The sequence below is a fragment of the Carex rostrata genome, chromosome 24 (genome assembly GCF_964058835.1).
Source record: "Carex rostrata chromosome 24, lpCarRost1.2, whole genome shotgun sequence".
Lineage (NCBI taxonomy): Eukaryota > Viridiplantae > Streptophyta > Magnoliopsida > Poales > Cyperaceae > Carex > Carex rostrata.
The window spans coordinates 3,694,909-3,713,494 of NC_135941.1; the positions used below are offsets into that span (position 1 = coordinate 3,694,909).

The window sequence follows — 18,586 nt, forward strand, 5'->3', positions numbered from 1 at the left end:
AACTAATTTAAATGAATTTGTTCTTCGTGATAATTTACTGATAATTAAAATGAAGAAATTTATATTTTTTATTTGATAAATTACAGTTACTTTGGAGGACGTAAGTTGTTTGTGGGGTTTGCCCATTACGGGGGTCCCAGTGACGGGGAGTACAGACGGTAGGAATGCAAAAGGCCGGCTCTTCGAATTGTTAGGAATCAAAGAGCATGAGCATAGTGGACTTATGAAAAAACGGGGGCCTGAGGGAAATGAAAGAAGCATGGAGTTGATTTTCCTGTCTACGGACATGCAAATAATCACGTACCTGTCTACGGACCCGACTGGTACATGGTCGGGATGTGCTTGGTAGATCCACAGAGTTTCGACTGTGTCGGGGTCTAACTGGTAGATCCACAGAGTTGCTACCGATACTGGGTCGGGGTCTCACTGGTATATCCACAGAGTGCCGACCGGTACTAGGTCGGGATCTAACTGGTATTGGGTCGGGATCCACAGGATTCCGACTGGTACTGGGTCGGGATCAAGGTTCAGGAATCTGATTGGTGTAGTTCGGTTCCAATTCTACATATAACTCCAGAATCGGTAACATTTGTGAAAATGACGACACAATTCCTAAAATCATTTCGAAAGATTGTTGGTTTATTACAAGTATTAACTGATGGTCACATCCCCCGTCGGTAGACATATTAAATCTGGCTTGGATTTCCATATTTGCTTGGCTAACATTATACCCAACCAATTTATAAATCTCATTCCGAAGATAATCAAAGTTGTGGTTCACGGTTAGCGGTAATGAGTATTTAGCTCGGGTACTGTAAAATACCCCATCATTATTGTATTGGATTTCTCCTCCAATATAAATCTTGACACAAATAGTTCTATCCATTTTTAGTTTCAATTGGTCTGGCAAGTCAAAAAATAACAACATATAAGTAATTAAAAATTGTCCGGACCTATGAAAATAATTCTATATTATTTTACAATTTCCTAAATTATTCTAGCCCATTTTGAATATTCCTAACTTATTCTGCACCATTTTGCAATATCCTTAACTATTTTTGAATTTTATAAAATATTCTAAACCATTTTGGAATGTTAGAAAAAATTCTAAATTATTTGGACAATATCCTGAACTAGTTGAAATGAACTAATTTATTATATTACAAATTAAAATTAAAATAAAAAATAAACTATTTTTAGTCTAAACAATATATGTAATTAACCTATTTTTAGTTTTGATTGGTACAAATAACAACATAAATAATTACAAATTAATTATAAAAAATGACCTTTTTCTTTTTTTATCTTCCTTTATCTTTGCCTGAGTGTGTTCCTTTCTCTCCGTCTGAGTGTGATCGTGTGCTTCGTATCTGTAGCAGATTACAAAAACGATTAGAATAAATAATAATTAACATAATTTCAAAAAAAAAATAGATAGTTAAAAGATAAAATAATTAACATAATTATTTACTTACTGATAGAGCAAGTAATATTTGTTTACTGATTTATTTTTGTATGGATGATTATAATTGATTCTAAACAATCTAAACAAATCAATTCTAAACATTCCAAACAAATAAATTCTAAACAATCTAAACAAATAAATTCTAAACATTCCAAACAAATAAATTCTAAACAATCTAAACATTCCAAACAAATAAATTCTAAACATTCTAAAAAATATTCCAAATAATTCTAAACAATATTTCAAAAAATTCTAAACAATTATATTGCAAAAATTTATTAAAATTTTGACATAATTTGCATACAAAGAACTGGAGGAGAAATCTTAATTATATTTCAAAAATCAATAGTTTAAAAAATAATAACTTAATTATAAAAAAAAACTTACTTTTTTTCTTCATTTCGTTCCTCTCTGGATGAGAGACTCTGATTCTTCAGAGTAAATTATGAGATTTGTATGCGGTTGCATTTCTCTTTGGCTTCAGGGGGGGTTATTTAACGGAAGTTAATTTCCGGTGCACTGTTAACCGAACTTCTTTCCGGTTATCGAATAAACGGAAAAATATAAACTTTCCGGTGCTCTGGGTGCTCTGTTAACCGAACAAATAACCGGTTAGCTATCAACCAAACACATTCTAAAGGTCCGGTTACCCACTAACCGGAAAAATCCATAATCCCGGTCACCCGCTAACCGGAAAAATAGCAAAAATCCGGTTAACCAATAACCGGATTGGGTACATTTGCAATTTGATCCACTAAATGGGTAAATTACGAAATTTGTTATTAATTTGGGATATTTATAAAAAAATTGGAATTTCACGTATACTTTTGGGCGCGTCTGAATGAGATAAAGAACAGTGCTAATCCGTTTTGTTATTTTCCTCAATAAAATCTATAATCTTTTTTTTATCATTTTAAAATTTTTCAAAAAATCACAAATTTACTTAATTATCATTTTTTTTCTATTAAAAGTCCTTTTAAATTATAATGTATTATTTTACCCTATACTAAATATATATATATGAGTGTGGCTAATTTGCTACCGGAAGCACTTCGACCGAGGTGCTTCCGGGGCTATATTAGCATATGTGATGTTCAAACAACAAATCCAAACCGTTAGATGTTTAATCTATATTAAAATCTACCTGGAGACCAAATTTTATAATTTTTGGAATTGTTTTACTATTTATTAAGATGGTTTGAAAGTTGTTGTTTTTTACGGTGCAGAATTTTAATAAAAACAGCGACTTTCAAACCATCTTAATAAATAGTAAAAAAATTCCAAAAAATGTAAAATTTGGTGTCCAAGTAGATTTTAATATAGATTAAACATCTAACGGTTTGGATTTGTTGTTTGAACATCACATATGCTAATATAGCCCTGGAAGCACCTCGGTCGAAGTGCTTCCGGTAGCAAATTAGCCACAATATATATATATATATATATAGTAGAACTACAGTGTTCTTAAGCTCACCAAAGTGTTTGATGAGCTTAACTCCAAAATCCATCAAATCGGTTTCAAATAATGAATCCGAACCGTTGGAACCCGCCTACCTTACGAGTGATGCGTCTACATGTGAAAATTTTAAACATTCGAATTAATTTAGTATAAAGTCAATTGGTCAAAATTAGAATGTTAATAAATTAATTTTAGTGCATTCATTTTTTGAACATTTTTTGACCGCTTGACTTTATATTAAATTAATTCGAGTGTTTAAAATTTTCACATGTAGACGCATCACTCGTAAGGTAGGCGGATTTCAACGATTCAGATTCATCATTTGAAACCGATTTGATGGATTTTGGAGTTAAGCTCACCAAACACTTTGGTGAGCTTAAGAACACCGTAGTTATACTCATATATATATATATATATATATATATATATGTAGGGCGCAGAAAGTTGCATGGCGTCAGGTTAGCTAACGGTGCGGGATGTCTTAAGTGTGGGTGAGTGGAAATATTCCCAGCTGGGTTCAGTGCTCTGTTTCTTTGAATGTGAGCAGGTCACCGAACTCAGGGGAAGGGATTCACTCGGAATTTGCTTCCTGCATTCCTCCTGGTTCACCCCTTGTGACGAACTTACGTTCATGATCGGTTGTCGGAGATTTTATTATTTTCGATTGTGGGGACGTTTTACTCCCGACGGGCGCAAGCCCCCGCCGTTAATTACATCAGAAAGACCTTTCGGGTCTATCTGAAGACCTCGTGCATTCCAGGATTTGTGCCTATTTAGGTTGAATTGAATAACGGGGCTAAAAGGGCTCATGTATAGTTTGTTTTGGTCATGTGGTTGGTTCTCATTCAATTTATAGGCATGTTTTGATTGATTGTCATGATGTATGCATGAAGACATGGATTTCATATGTTTAAAATGTGAGAAAGTTATTGAGAAATATCATTTTATGTGTTTTTAATATGAAAAGAGCATTTGGATGTCATTTTTATATTTTTATTTATAAAGATATGTCGAGAGAGGGGCATTTTGGTCATTTCAGATTATTTGTGGGACATGAATATGTTCAAATATCATTTAAGATTATAGAAAATTGAATTTGGGTTCATTTGGGACTGATTTGAGTTGATTTGGAGTTAGTATGAAAAAGTTATGGTCAAAAAGGACTTAAAAGGACTTATTTGTGAGGATTTTATACTTCCAGGGACTTGTTTGTAAATTTTCAGGGACCTGAGGCTGTGATTTGGGCTTTTAACAGGGTCTGGAATGAAATTTGGGCCTTCAAGGGCTTGTTTGAGAAGTTTTTATTCTGACAGGGGCCTCTTTGTAAATTTATAGGGGCTTCTCTGCATATTTTAAATAAACAGAGGGGTTTATATGTAAAAGAAGTTTGTTTAATCATTTCTGGGCTTTGAGATTGGTGTTGGGCCTTCAAGATTCGAGCTTTGGGCCTTTGAGATGTGCACTAGGCTATCAATTAATGTACAGGGCTTTAGATTGATCCATTTGGGCTTTGAGATTAGTGCCATGTCATTTTAATTCACTTGAGCCACTGACAGAGGGGTCCCATGCTGTCAGGAGCTGTTTGATTTATCAATTTGAACATGGGTCGTTAATCACAGAGATTGCTTCAAGATTCGTGCAGAAGGGTTTCTCAGCTAGGGTTCTTCCCCGATGAACTCCTTCCGGCCGATCTAGGCCACGGCGGCGCCGGCCAAAGACATGGTTGTGATCGTGAGGCTGTCAGGAGTCTATTGGTACCATTGTCGGCCGTCGGCGACCATCGGAGGCGGCGGAATAGGCATCTACAGTACTAATCGGTACCGATTGAGTCCCAGATCGATTTCTATCGATTTCTTTGCGATTCCTTTCAATCAATTGGTTGTTTAAGATCGTATGAGACTATAGAAGGCTCTAGAGGCATCAATTTCCCATTTAAATAGGTTTTGGGTATGATTTAGGTTTTGTCACTTCGGTTCCAGTACCGAATTGGTACCAATAGCAGGTACAATGGATTTCAAGTCAAATTGGACATTCAGAGATGCCTTTTATGTCATTTAGATTGTATTGGAAGAATTTGGGAGCTTTGGTTTGCATTAGATCAGAATCTGGATCAAGTTGGCATAAAGAACATATATATTTTGATATTTCTAAATCATTTTTTCTTGAATCTTGTACAGGACATGTGGTTTTTATTTCACAGATTCAAAGATATACATGTTAGGGATTTTTGTTCCAAATTTGGGATTTTTCTGAGCTCACTTACTCAGTCAAATGGCTTGATCAAGTTCAGGGGTATTCATGGTAATTTTACCATTTTAAATACATAATTTCCATTTTAAAAAGATGAACTTTGAAACCTCATAACTTTTCATAGGAATGTCCAAATGAGATGAAGTTTATATCAATTTTGTGTGTTTTTATGTGTTCTATCTAGCTGTGAAGTCCAATTTTCATTTTGACTTTTGTACTGATCTGAGCTGTCGGATTTATCAGCAGGGGTCATTTTACTGTTTTTTTGGATGCTTATGCTGTACCAGTTGTGCTTCTAATGCAATTAAGTGCTGAAGCTAGGTTTTCCATGGTACCAGGGACTGGTACAAGTTCATTCAAGGTCTGGTTTGGTCCAATACAAGTTTTCAAGGGCATTTAGCCACTGTTCTCATACCAGAAAAAGTGAAAAATAGAGATCAAAGGGTTCAAAGTTTATAAAATCATCATTTTAATGTACTTTTAACATGTCAGAACTTGTAATTTTGCAGGGAAGTCCCTGATTGTTTTAAAACCATGTTTTTATACCTTCTCAATTGATTTCAAGAGGCATTATCACCAAAACTTCATGGATTCATAGATGTAAATGACATATGGCAATACAATTGCTGTCTTTTTATACTTTGAACCTCAGTTTCTCACTATTTGCAAATAAACCCTTGAAAATAATGAAATTAGCCATTTTTGGTAGCATAACCTCACTATTTCTCTAGTTTTATTTGCAATTAGACCTTCTCAAGTGATCATTAGGTTGAGAGTTGCAAAGGATGCCTGTGGCTCACTTTAAACAACCCTTGTGTATTTATCTTTTATTCAAAGTCACTTTATTCCCTTATTTTGATTATTTTTGTAAAGAGATCAAAGGGTCAGATGAGCAAGGATGCCTGTGGCTCACTACACTCATCTTTACCTCTAATTAATTTACAAAAAGAATCAAGGGAGGCAGAGAAGAAGAAAATGAAAGAAAATAGAGAAAAGTGTACAAAAATATAACTTTTTATGAAAGGTTTGTGTCAAAACAATACATTTTATGTTTTTAATGTTTAAATACATTATTTAAGTATTTTTAAAGAAGATCATTGCATCAGAACAGAAAAGAAGCAAGTGCTATAAGAAAAGAAGATCAAATGACTAGAAATAAAGCTTTATTAATGAAAATAATGTACAAACAAGGTCCCTAGGGACTTTACATTGCATCCAAGCCCTAATTACCTATGAATTAGACTTGTACTCACAGAGGAAGCTTATGGTGTGTGTGTGCACCACTTGTATGTGTGTAAATGTGTGTGTAATGTGTAGTTGTATGCTCAGAGCTCAATGTGTGTGTTTTCTCTCTAGCTGTGGGTGTCTTGAACTTCATTTGGGGTGCCCTTTTATAGGCTAAGAGCTCAGCTCAGGATTTGGTAGGGCTGAGGTGGTCTCATCTTGGCCAGAGGTGCTTGATCAAATGCCTCTGGTTGATTTATGTTTATTTGAATGCCATCAAGGCAGGGGATCACCCAATTATACTTTGCCATGTCATTTGAGTGTGTTGGATGCATTTGAGCCCTTATATTGCATTAACAACAGCTCTGGGCATCAATAGCCCTTGATTTACTGCCATATGGATGAGGTATGAGGGAATGCGTGCTCTCAGCCTCCAGGAGTATATTCTCCTATTTTGTCATGACCTTAGGCCTATTTGCCATGTGTCCAGGGGACCAGGAAAGGTGTTAACAGCTGCATCAGCTTTGTTGTGTTAGACCCGAGCCATTTCAATGCTTAACATGGTCCTTTCTCGATTATTGAGCTTTATAGTATGTAAGAGTGACAGAGAGCATCGTGTTGCCTCCCTTATCATGTACTAAGGTCCAATTTATCATCTACATAACCAATTTGATGCTCTCAGCCATGGCAGAAGCTGAGCTGGCATTCTTTGTTCAATTCACCTTTCTAAGTCCATTGAACCTCAAATTGAGCACCCAGGTAGTGTCGTCTATGCTTAGTTGGCATCCCTGTTGAGTTTCAAAGCTTGATTGCATCTCTGGCTCAAGTTCACAACTTCACCCTTTTTCTCTTCTCGGTTCAAATTGAAGCTTGTGAGAGAGAGACAATCCTTGAGGTTTGGGCAGAGAGAAGAGGGAAGGTAGCTCTTTCAATCTTATATAAGCTTTGCTTCAATCCCTTCTTAATTTAGGCGAATTTAGAGCTCAAAAATCAGCTCAGGCCGCGAGAGGAGGGAAGGAGAAGATGTCAGAGAAAGGGGCCCGCATGTCGGCCTCACTGGCCTGTGCCTTCTCTCTCTTTCATTTCCTTTTCCCTCTGTATAAGCTCGGCGCATTGTAGGCCGCACAAGGGGGCAGTGTTATGGTGTATGGTGCTCTTAGCGCACTCAAAATGAAGGGTTCAAAGGCGCTGAGTTTAAACTCAGCGCTCCCTTGCTCATTTTGGCTGGTCTGGGCGCATGGTGCACCATTCCGCTGTCAGCTTGGTGTATGGAGTTCATTCTTCATGCACTGAGTTCACCCATATCCGAGTTTCAGCGAAAATAGCCATGTGAGGCTGACAATGGGTCCCAGGGGTTAGGTTTAGGCTTGGTATACCCCATATTGCACCCAGAGAAGCCAGGTTTAATGCTAGGGGTACCCTGTGCCATGTGGCACCAATCAGGAGCTGCCATGTCAGCATTTCCTTTGAAAATTCATAACTCTTTAACCATTTGGAGTTAGAATCTGTATAAAATATCAAAATTCATGGTTTTCAATGTAGAATATTACCATGAACTTTAATACGTCATTTCCCTTCATCTTGGGAAGATTTTATGCACATTTAGCATTCTTCAAGCATTTAAATTGGTGCCAATTTCCATTTATTTAAATTGGCAACTTTCTAGGGTACAACAATATATATATATATATATATATATATATATATATATATATATATATAGCATGTTTAAGATAAATATATGGTCTTCTAATCGGCTGGTAGATAAATGCTACTATGCATGATAACGATAGATAAATTAACTATTTGTCTTTAATAACCAACTAATTAAATGATCAAACATTTTTTTTTGCACATACCGTGTATTTTTATTTTTAATAAAGAGTAAAATGAGTTTTATGAAAAATGCAATAAATTTGATAAATTTGTGAGTTTTTTTTTATTTAAATGAGTAGATGTGATATCATGATTTAGAGAGGGAGGTATGTAACTTTGATGTTTTTGAGGGGATTATGAAATTTCCTTTTTTTTTAAATAATACGCAATAATATTTTTTAATTACTTTTGAGAAAAAATTGTTAGGTATGTTCTAAATTTTATAAATCAATTCGATATCAAATTTCATACATTAAACTTTAATTTGATATTCTACCAAAATATTAAATTTCATGAATAAATATAAATTTTAACTCATTTGATGAAAGACTAACTTAAATTAAATATTTAATCATTTTTTATATATATGATATGCATCGAATATAGTACACTGAGTTCTTAAAATTATAAAATAATTTTTAAATGTTGTCAAAATTACGAACCCATTGTCTCCATTGATCCTTCAAACAAAAGAGAACATAAGACCTAACATACTAACACCGGTTAAAAAAAAAAAGATAAGCCGCAATTATCGTGTTTTAAAGCTAGTCATGCAAAGCAATCAAGATTCGTGTACCTAGTGGCGGATCCATAAAGGCCCAGGGGTAGGCACTTGCCTACCCCTGGATTTCAAATTTTTTTTTTTGACCCAGTATAGAATAGCCCAAGTGCCTACCCTTGAATTATTATTGTGCCTATCCCTGGGCCCAGGAAGATTTAAATAGCAAGGCCCGCTTCGCTCCGTTGTTTTGTTCGCCAGAGAAATGAAACAGATAAAAACAAAATTAAGACTTCGGCAGCCCATGCAAACTTTACCTATATCAAATTAATATTTATTTGGTCTGATCCCCTTGGCATTTTGTACACAACATAGGTCAAAAAATAAGATTTCTATTCTTATTTGCTTCTGTTTCGAGACAGAGAGCAAAAAAAACAAAGACCGTCTGTTCACGCGAATATACAAAGACCTTGAACTATCTGAGAGAAACTCGGCCAGCACGCACGCGCCTCTGCAGTTCTGTTCTGTGCCTCTACCCTCTTCACGCGCCTCCGCCCTGTCCACCTCTCCGCCCTCTTCACCCCCAGGCCCCAGCACGCCTTCTACTCCAGTCTCCAGACTCCACCTCTTTCGTATTTTTTCATAAGATCTCAATTTCTGATTTGAATTGATCAATTGAATTTATTTCTATCATAAATAATGTAGAAAATTCATTGAAGATCTTGAATTGTGCTTGAATTGAGTATTAAAATATTGAAGGTCTTGAATTGTGCTTGAATTGAATTGTGAATTATATATGGTTTGGTGTTTGAATTGTGAATTACTTGTTTTGCTTGAGGGGTTGCTTGAATTGCTTGACCTAATGATATTAAATTCTACATTTTAGGATATTAAAATGGACAAGTTTCATAAGAAGATACCTAAAGTTCCAATTGGTTCAACTTCACAAGAACCAAGACAAATCGAGTCTAATAGTGCCCAACAAGAACCTCCTTCCGATCCTGGTTTAAGGTTACCTATATCTCAATACAACCCAAATGAGCAAGATCGTATACGTCGCTATTATCTAATAAGAAAACCAATTCAACCTTACAACCATAATTTTCCCTAAAGAGATATAGGTGGTAAAACGAGAAGATTTAACAAAGATTGGTTTAATTAGTACAACACTTGGTTGGAATATAGTGTCGAAAAAGATGCGGCATTTTGCCTTTGTTGTTATCTATTTAGACCGAATTATGTTGGTTCAGGTGGAATGACTATTTTTGTTGGAGAGGGTTATAGAAATTGGAAATCAAAGAAAGGGTTTGACGAACATGTCGGTGATTCAAATAGTTTGCACAATCAAGCATATAGGATGTGTATGAATTTGATGAACCAAAACCAAAGCATTCAAACTGTGTTAGATAGACATAGTGTTAAAGAAGATATGGATTATCGAGTACAACTAAATGCCACTGTAGATACAATTCGACTTCTTTTGAGGCAAGGTTTGGCATTTCGCGGGCATGACGAGTCCGAAAACTCTAACAATCCAGGAAATTTTCTAGAGTTTATGAGATTTTTAGGAGATCATAATAAAGAAATAGATAAGGTGATTTTGAACAAAGCTCCACAAAATCTAAAGTTGATTGCACCCTCAATCCAAAAGGATATAGTGAATGCTTGTGCAGAGGAGACAATTAAGGAGGTAATTGTAGAGCTTGGAGATGAATGGTTCTCTGTTTTGGTTGATGAGTCAAGAGATGTCTCAGTCAAAGAACAAATGGCAGTTGTGATTCGATTTGTGAACAAAAGAGGTTATGTTGTTGAACGGTTTCTAGGTATTGTTCATGTTCCCAATACTACATCCCTCCAATTGAAAGTGGCACTTGAGAGTTTATTGTAAGGATTTCATGTGTATGCCTATGTGGTGAGAATTAAAAAAATTTCCTATCACCACTTGGCTCAATACACAAATGACGTTATTTATATGACAATAGCAAACAAGAAACTTCTTAATAGTTTCATTAAGCACCTAATGTGTACTAAATAAAAATAAATAAATTTATTCATTTCTTATACAAGAGGGGATAATAATTTATACATAAAGAGATTGTCAAATCTCTTGTTAAAGGGAAGTCGATTTCCCTTCTAGATCTCTTGAAATCACCGTTCTCTTGGAAGCACCTCTTGGTTCACCTTGAACCTAAACAACGAACTACCACACCTCTTAGATAGATGGATGTGGAGTTCAAGGCTTAGATACAACCACCTCTTGATCTTTAAATCAACAAACTATTTGATTTCTTGGTGGCTAAACCTAACAAGAGAAGATGAGAGAGCAAGTTTCTCAACTTTCGGTCAAGGAGAAAGGAAAAACGTGGCTGCTCAAAGGGGCTGATTTTGGCAAGTGTTATAGGCAGAAAATTAGCTTATTTTTCTCTCAAATGAGCCCTCTTAAATAGGCAAGGGTTAGGGCAACCCTTTGTGTAAGGTTTGAATCAATTACACAAACGCCACTAGCCTTGTTTAGCCATCTCATGCTTTCTTTAATCTCATCTTATGGTTGGTTCAATAAATTAATTTATGAACAAATAATATTATTCATATTATTCTATTATACAATATTTATATTATTCTTATAATGTATTCAAACATTATACCAAATAATATTTGCATAACTTCATAAATTTATTTATGGTCTAAGCATGTCATATTATGACATTTTATTTTAGCATTTCATCACGTGTATTTTATCTTATACATCATTATGAAATGTAAAATACTTGTTGTTTCTCTTCAGTTGGTGTGACCGTATAGAGGATCTATGTCATCTTGGCAATAATATAAATCTTTATATTATTGACTATAAGAGGTTCTATCATTACATTATAGTTATCCAAACGACATAGTAATCATTTACTCAATCCACTAATTTTGTGTCTATCCTTGTCACATGATATTATGAATAATATGCAAAATAGGATCGTGTCATTTTTGCATTATATTCATTTTCTTGGTCTCTCAAGTGAATTATAATTATAACTACATCAGTTATATTGCATGCGATATAATTCCACTTTACCAAGGGGCCCAGTAATATCATAACTCAAATTGAGGGACAATGATAATATTAACATATAGATTTCTCCCGCACAAGTTGTACACAACAAACTGCTATTTTATTCCTATCATAAGATAGTATTTAAATAGTAATCACATTATATGCTTCTCATGTGAAAAACCTACACATCTCATATCTAAGATTCTAAAGACACAATGGAAACATTAATGACACAAAACACAATCCATATAATGTTCCATTCATTTAGGTCATGTTCAATATATAAAATACACATTTTATATATTCATGTAATTAAATGATAATCCTTTATCAACATTTATAGAACTTCAATGTACTTTAATCTACATGACAATCTTCCTCGGTAATTAATGTTCATTTTTAATTACCACGATTGTGAACATATTTTTAGGATTATATGTTTCTCATTTTTAAGAGTTATATGGTTCAAGACCAAGTGCATCTTCTTGAACACTTCTAAAATATAACATATTAATCTCAAGGAACATGAATATATAATAATAATATTCAAAATCATGAATAATACATAAATCATTACAAAAAATGATAACTTTTAAAACACATATCTTTCATTTATTTGCTAAGTATGGTCTAACCTTTTCTAGATTACGTGGCCAAGGGTATGATGGAGCTAGTAATATGCGAGGGGAGTTCAATGGTCTCAAAACATTGATTATGCGGGAAAACGGGTCCGCATACTATGTGCATTGCTTCGCACATCAACTTCAACTAACTCTTGTTGCGGTGACTAAGAAACATAATAAGGTTTGGCGTTTATTTCAAATGATTTCTACTATTCTCAATGTTGTTTGTGCATCTTGTAAAAAGCGTGATCAATTACGTGAGAAGCAATTGGAGAAAATTGTGGAAGCTCTTTCAAATGATGAGATTGTAACCGGAAAAGGTTTGAACCAATAAATGGGTCTTGCACGTCCATGTGATACTCGATGGGGTTCTCATTACAAAACTTTAAATAATTTAATTAAATTATTTTCGACCACGATAGATGTAATTGAGGAAGTAGAATTGGAGGGGATAAGGGATGAACATCGAGGAGATGCAATTGGATTATTGGAAACGATGCAATCTTTTGATTTTGTATTCAATTGTCATCTTATGAGAAAGTTATTAGGCATCACCAATGATTTATCGCAAGCCTTGCAAATTAGAAACCAAGATGTGGTTAATGCTATGTGTTTGGTGAGTGTCACTAAATCTCAGTTGCAAAAAATGAGGGATAATGAATGGGGATTGTTATTCCAAGAAGTGTGTGCATTTTGTGGGAAACACAATATTGAAATTCTGGACATGGAGGGTATCCGTCTCGGTATATCACGGCGTCGACCAATGGGATTTAATAATTTGCATTACTATCATGTTGAAATATTTAATACGGTTATTGATATGCAATTACAAGAGCTTAATGATAGATTCACGGAAATAACTACCGAACTTCTTATATGTATGTCATGTTTAGACCAAAATGATTCTTTTTCTTTATTTAACAAAAACAAGTTGCTTAAACTTGCTCAATTTTATCCCTCGGATTTCAACTAATGGGAGCTCGATACTCTAGAAAATAAATTGGAGAATTACCATTTGGATTTGCAAAATAATAGTGATTTTTTGGAGGTAAGGGGATTAGTTGAACTTTCTCAAAAACTTGTGGAAAATAAAAAACACATTGTTTATCCCTTGGTTTACAAATTAGTGAAATTAACATTGATATTGCCGGTGGCTACCGCTACTGTTGAAAGAATATTTTCGGCAATGAATTTGGTGAAAAAACAACTCAAGAAATAGTATGGGAGATAAATGGTTGAATGATTGTTTAGTTACTTATATTGAGAGGGATTTGTTCAAGGATGTTGAGAATGAAAGAATTATGCAAAGATATCAACATATGAAGAACCGTAAAGGCAATCTTTATCCATTGTCATCGACTTGATTTGACTAGCTAGGTATTACTATTTTTGTTGTTTTTTATATGTAAAAACACTCTTACTTTTTATTTTATAATTTTGTTAGCATTTTGTACTTTAGCTCATGAGATTATATAGTTAAAAAATATTTTGTACTCTTATTAGTATTTTGTGCCTACCCCTGAACAAATTCCTGAATCCGCCCCTGCGTGTACCAGTACCACCCGTACCAGCAACCAACCACCTACCCCTCGAGTTTTCAAGCTGCAATGGAAGAATGTGTATCTTCTGCATTAACTCAAAAGAAACCTTTTGAGTTAATGAATCTCAACCATTTGATTTTAAGCGGAGTCAATTCGGTTTTTGTCTATAACATAGGAGATCCTTTAATATTAGTACAGATATAATTTGCACGAATTTTAAAACAAATTGGATAGTTGAGATGTATTAACTCAAAAGATTCTTTTGAATTAATGTAGGGATATGCATTCGCAATGGAAACACTCCACAGTCCACACCCTCTCAGACAAAAATAACGTATAGATTTTGTTGAAATAGTTTTCTAGATATCGTACAAAGCATATTTGTAAAAGAGGAGGGCATTTCATGCTTTAATCATGTCCCACTTATTTATTTATGATTTTAAAGTCCAAAAAAAAATTCAAATTGCTCAACGAATCACATTAAAATGTGCTTAATGACCAGATTTTATATTTTTTTAGAAATATTTTACTATTTCTCAAGATAAGTACAAATTAATGTTTTTAAACAGTGATTTTGTAAGTATCGCCCGCTCTTACGTTCTTTTTATATAACTATGATGTATACACTAAATCTTCAATTTTTACTAGTATGTACGGTATTTTTTTTAAGGTTAGCGACTTGTGAATATGTACGGTACTTCTAAATTCTAATATAGATAATTTCTTTCTGGTTAGATTTTTAAGCTTCTATTTTACATTCATCGTAAAAAAAGATTACATTGAGAATTATGGATGGATGGTTGAGTTTGTAATTCTTATTTTTTTATTTTTATGATAAGAGTTTTTTTTTTTCTGTTTATCTGAACTTTTAGACATTCCTAAATTTTTAGGCATTCAAAAATTTGGTGAATACTTTTTCTTAAAAATTATATCTGCACTAATTTTTTTATAATAATAAAAATTGAAAACACTGTTCTAAATTACAAAAATATATCGTTGATCATAACAAATAATGTGACACGATAATAAAATTAAAATAACAACTCTAAATTGAATTAATAACATGGTGCCTTGATCAAGTTGTTGAACGGATCGTTACTTCTGGTTCATTTTGTATTCGATATATTACTTTTCACAGAATTGTAATATGGTGCCTTAATTAATTTACCAAAAGAAAAATATATATTAGAATTGCTACGGGTATTTATAAGAGTATTGGGTCGGGTTTGAATTTGAATCCGATAGGTAAATTGAAACCACTCCTACCCCGTTATAATGTCGGGTCTATCATTTGAATCGAATATAAAACTAAGAAGAAGCCTAATTCAACCCCTTTTCTTTCTCTTTTCTCTCTTCTCTATTTGTAGATTCAAAGACCCAAAAGGAAAATACAAACACATAATAAACAAAATGATCTCATCTCCCCTTAAATCAAACTAAACCTTCTTTTTGCAGATTTAGCTCTATAACACCAAACTTCAAAAACTTCAAGTAAATCAGGATACTGCACATTTTCTGAAGCAAACCATTTTGACAGAATCTCTGCTTGCCACTCCGATGGTAACGTCAAAATAACCGAAACAAGACCCAATTCCAAAGTTTGAAAAATTTCGCCATCAAAATTTTCAGTCTTTTTCTCATCCTCCATCCAACCTTTTGTTCTTTGCAAAATTGGAATCCAAATTTTGACCAAATCAAACCGTTTCTCAGGTGGTAGAATAACATTTCCAAAATTGATTGATTCTAGCACCTTATTTGTTATCTCAATCACTTTTAACCTCATCTCAAATTCCTCCCCAACAAATGTATCTACCAATTTTTCCATCTTTGAGGATAAATCTACCCAAATTGGAACAATCACTCTCATCATATCCAATTTTGTCAAAATCTGACAAACCCACAAAATATCAGAAACTACAACACTACATTCTTGGTCAGTTTCAAAACTTACCCCTGCCATGACTAAATTCCCAAAATATTTCATCAATTCAATCACACAATTTTTCACCTCGCATTTCAAAACATCATTATTAGTTACTGAAATCAAAGGAGAATCGTCATCTTCAGTTAATAAATACTCGATTTGTTCTTGGTAACTTTTCTTGGCCTCGATTTTCAGTTTATTAGGTGCAGATGTGGCAAAACGGAAAGCTGAGAGAAAGATCTCTGTGACAGGTGGCAGGTTAACGGGTCGGAGCCTAGAGAGGATCCGCTCGTACTTTGTCCCTAGAGGAGGGACATATCTGAGAATTTCCTCTTCATCCGTCTCGTCCCATGGTGCTGATTCAAGATAGTCAGTACAGCATAAGGCAATTTTGTGTAACCCTAGATGGACAGCGGCAAGAAGGATACCTGTTGTAGGGTTTAATACCAAAATGGCAGTTAGGTCAAGTGATAGTAGTAACAAAATAAAATGACTTGTACCATGACAGTGCTAATAATTCCTACTTCCTAGTAATAGCTGATGAGAAAATAGATGGGACAAAAAGAAAATTAAAAAGCTATTGCATTGAGAAATTGGATATTCTCATGGCACAGTTTCAGCAATTTAGCAGTATCAGTAGTCAATACTTGGATTATTGCACGGCTAAATTATAGAATTAAGTCTCGTTCTTCTAATTATACCATGGATGAAGTTGATACTGTATGGAACATATATACACTTGTATAGAATTGGTAGCACCATAACAGGAGTGTTCCGGGACAGAATTGGTATACATGCAGTAGACTCTGTAGAGAACACTATGAATCAGTACGTACCTAAAGTGCCTCTGACTCCGTACCAGTGACAGGGCTGTGGTTTATAAATCAGGCGAATGACATTGACATAAGAGTTGAATTGCGAGTAGGTACACTGGACGTCAACACAGTAGCGTGCATCAAGGATCTGACAGGTGGGCCAGTCATTAGACAGCCTTTTGCGAAAGTAATCACTGTTATCTGAAAGCAGGTGAGAGTGGCAATAGAGACGGTAGTCATGACCTTCATTGGTACGCACCCTTACAACAACATCACTGGTGGTAAGGTCCCCGATTTGACCCAAATCTGGTTTCATTTTCATACTTTGTTGGAAGATAACAAAAGAGAAAAGAGAAAACAAAAAAGAAGAAGAAGAAGAAGAGTTACAATTTACAGAATAATCTGGCTAGATTAAATTATTTATGGTCAGTTGTGTGATTAAGCAATTGGTACGAGCCATTAATTTATACCCTTACCCTTAACTGTGGAACCAAATTTACTAGCAGCTGTAGCTTAGCTTAGCTATCTCAATCTGGATTCTGGAAGTGGAATTAATGGAGAGCAGGCTTTCTTTTTCCCACTTTTGGGCTTTGACTCTGGCAAGCGCTTCTTCACTGTCACTGACGGCTCCTAGCTCCCACCTACGGAGAAAGACTGGACGAGTCCGGTTCCTTTTTTGATACAAATACAATCAGTGAACAAATTTCCGGAGGTTCCGCGACAGGAAAAAGGGAATAGAGGTGTTGAAACTTGAAAGTTCCAGAGAAGTGAGGACTCGGAGATACTAAAAATTGGACCCGCCTGTCAGAGAGGGTACGGCAGAGAATATCGTAGATGAACAGTACAGTAGAGCATAGCGATGATGAATTCATATCCTCTCCAATACCCGTTATCGGGAATCTTTTACGATTACTAGATCTGGATCGTTCTTTTTAACTTGGCACGAATCTCAAAGTCCAATAATACTGTCCCCTATAACAGCCCTAATCTCAAACCAATGTTATCAGAATCAGACCGAACATCGAACCGCTAAAGCTCCGGTTCAATTGTTTACTGGTTGGACTGGTGGTTCAACCGGTTTAATTATTGATTTTTTAAAATATACATAACTTATTATCTGAGTGCCAAACTGATTATATACTTTTACATCTTCTAACAAGAAATAATGAGAACATGTATGGTTAAATAAAAGCTCTAACAAAAAAAAATGTCAAGAGAAAGTAAATAGAAGCTCAACAGCATAATAGAAGTTCAATATTCTGATTATCTGATATAGCTGATAGTTGACATATAATATGTCACTAGCCTCACAAGTTTGAAGTAGCCTCATAACACAAAATAAAAGTTTAATATTTCTAAGAAAATTAATCAACAACAAATTTAAAATGCTAAAATGTAGATCTACATTGTAAATAACTAGGTAAAATGCCACTCAGTAATTGAAACACCCTGATAGATATCATTGTTAGGATCTACATGTCCTAGGTTCTCTCCTATGGTTTCTCTAGTCTCGACACTTTGAGTTCCTTGCTCTTGGACTCTTTATGTGTTGTTTATGCATGGATCTTGAATCTCATCATCAGAATCAAATTCATCTAGATTCAAAATTTCATCTACAAAATGAGAAGTGCAAGTAATAATGTAGTAAGATTTTAAAAATAACTTACATTGAAGTTCATAATTCAAACTGGGTCATAAAAATTTTACCATTGTTTTCATTAGTCTGTATCCTGAGTCCTACCATTTGTTTGCGAAATTCCTTAATTTCATCAGCCGTCAACAATGGCGGATCATCCTCCAAAATCCACTTGCCATTATCAGCAAAATCTTCAAAGCTAATTGGATCATAGTTTTTCCCACAAAAT

At 34.5% G+C, this 18,586-nt stretch overlaps 1 protein-coding gene across 1 annotated transcript; it reads right to left on the bottom strand.

Annotated features, from left to right (window-relative positions):
- Positions 1-15,259: 15,259 nt before the first annotated feature.
- On the bottom strand, positions 15,260-17,421 carry LOC144575732 (BTB/POZ domain-containing protein). Its single transcript, XM_078325970.1, has 3 exons — positions 17,198-17,421; positions 16,743-17,044; positions 15,260-16,334 (listed from the first exon to the last, which is right to left on the bottom strand). The coding sequence occupies exons 2-3, from the start codon at positions 17,041-17,043 to the stop codon at positions 15,409-15,411; spliced, it is 1,227 nt and encodes a 408-aa protein (XP_078182096.1). The 5' UTR covers position 17,044; positions 17,198-17,421; the 3' UTR covers positions 15,260-15,408.
- Positions 17,422-18,586: the final 1,165 nt, after the last annotated feature.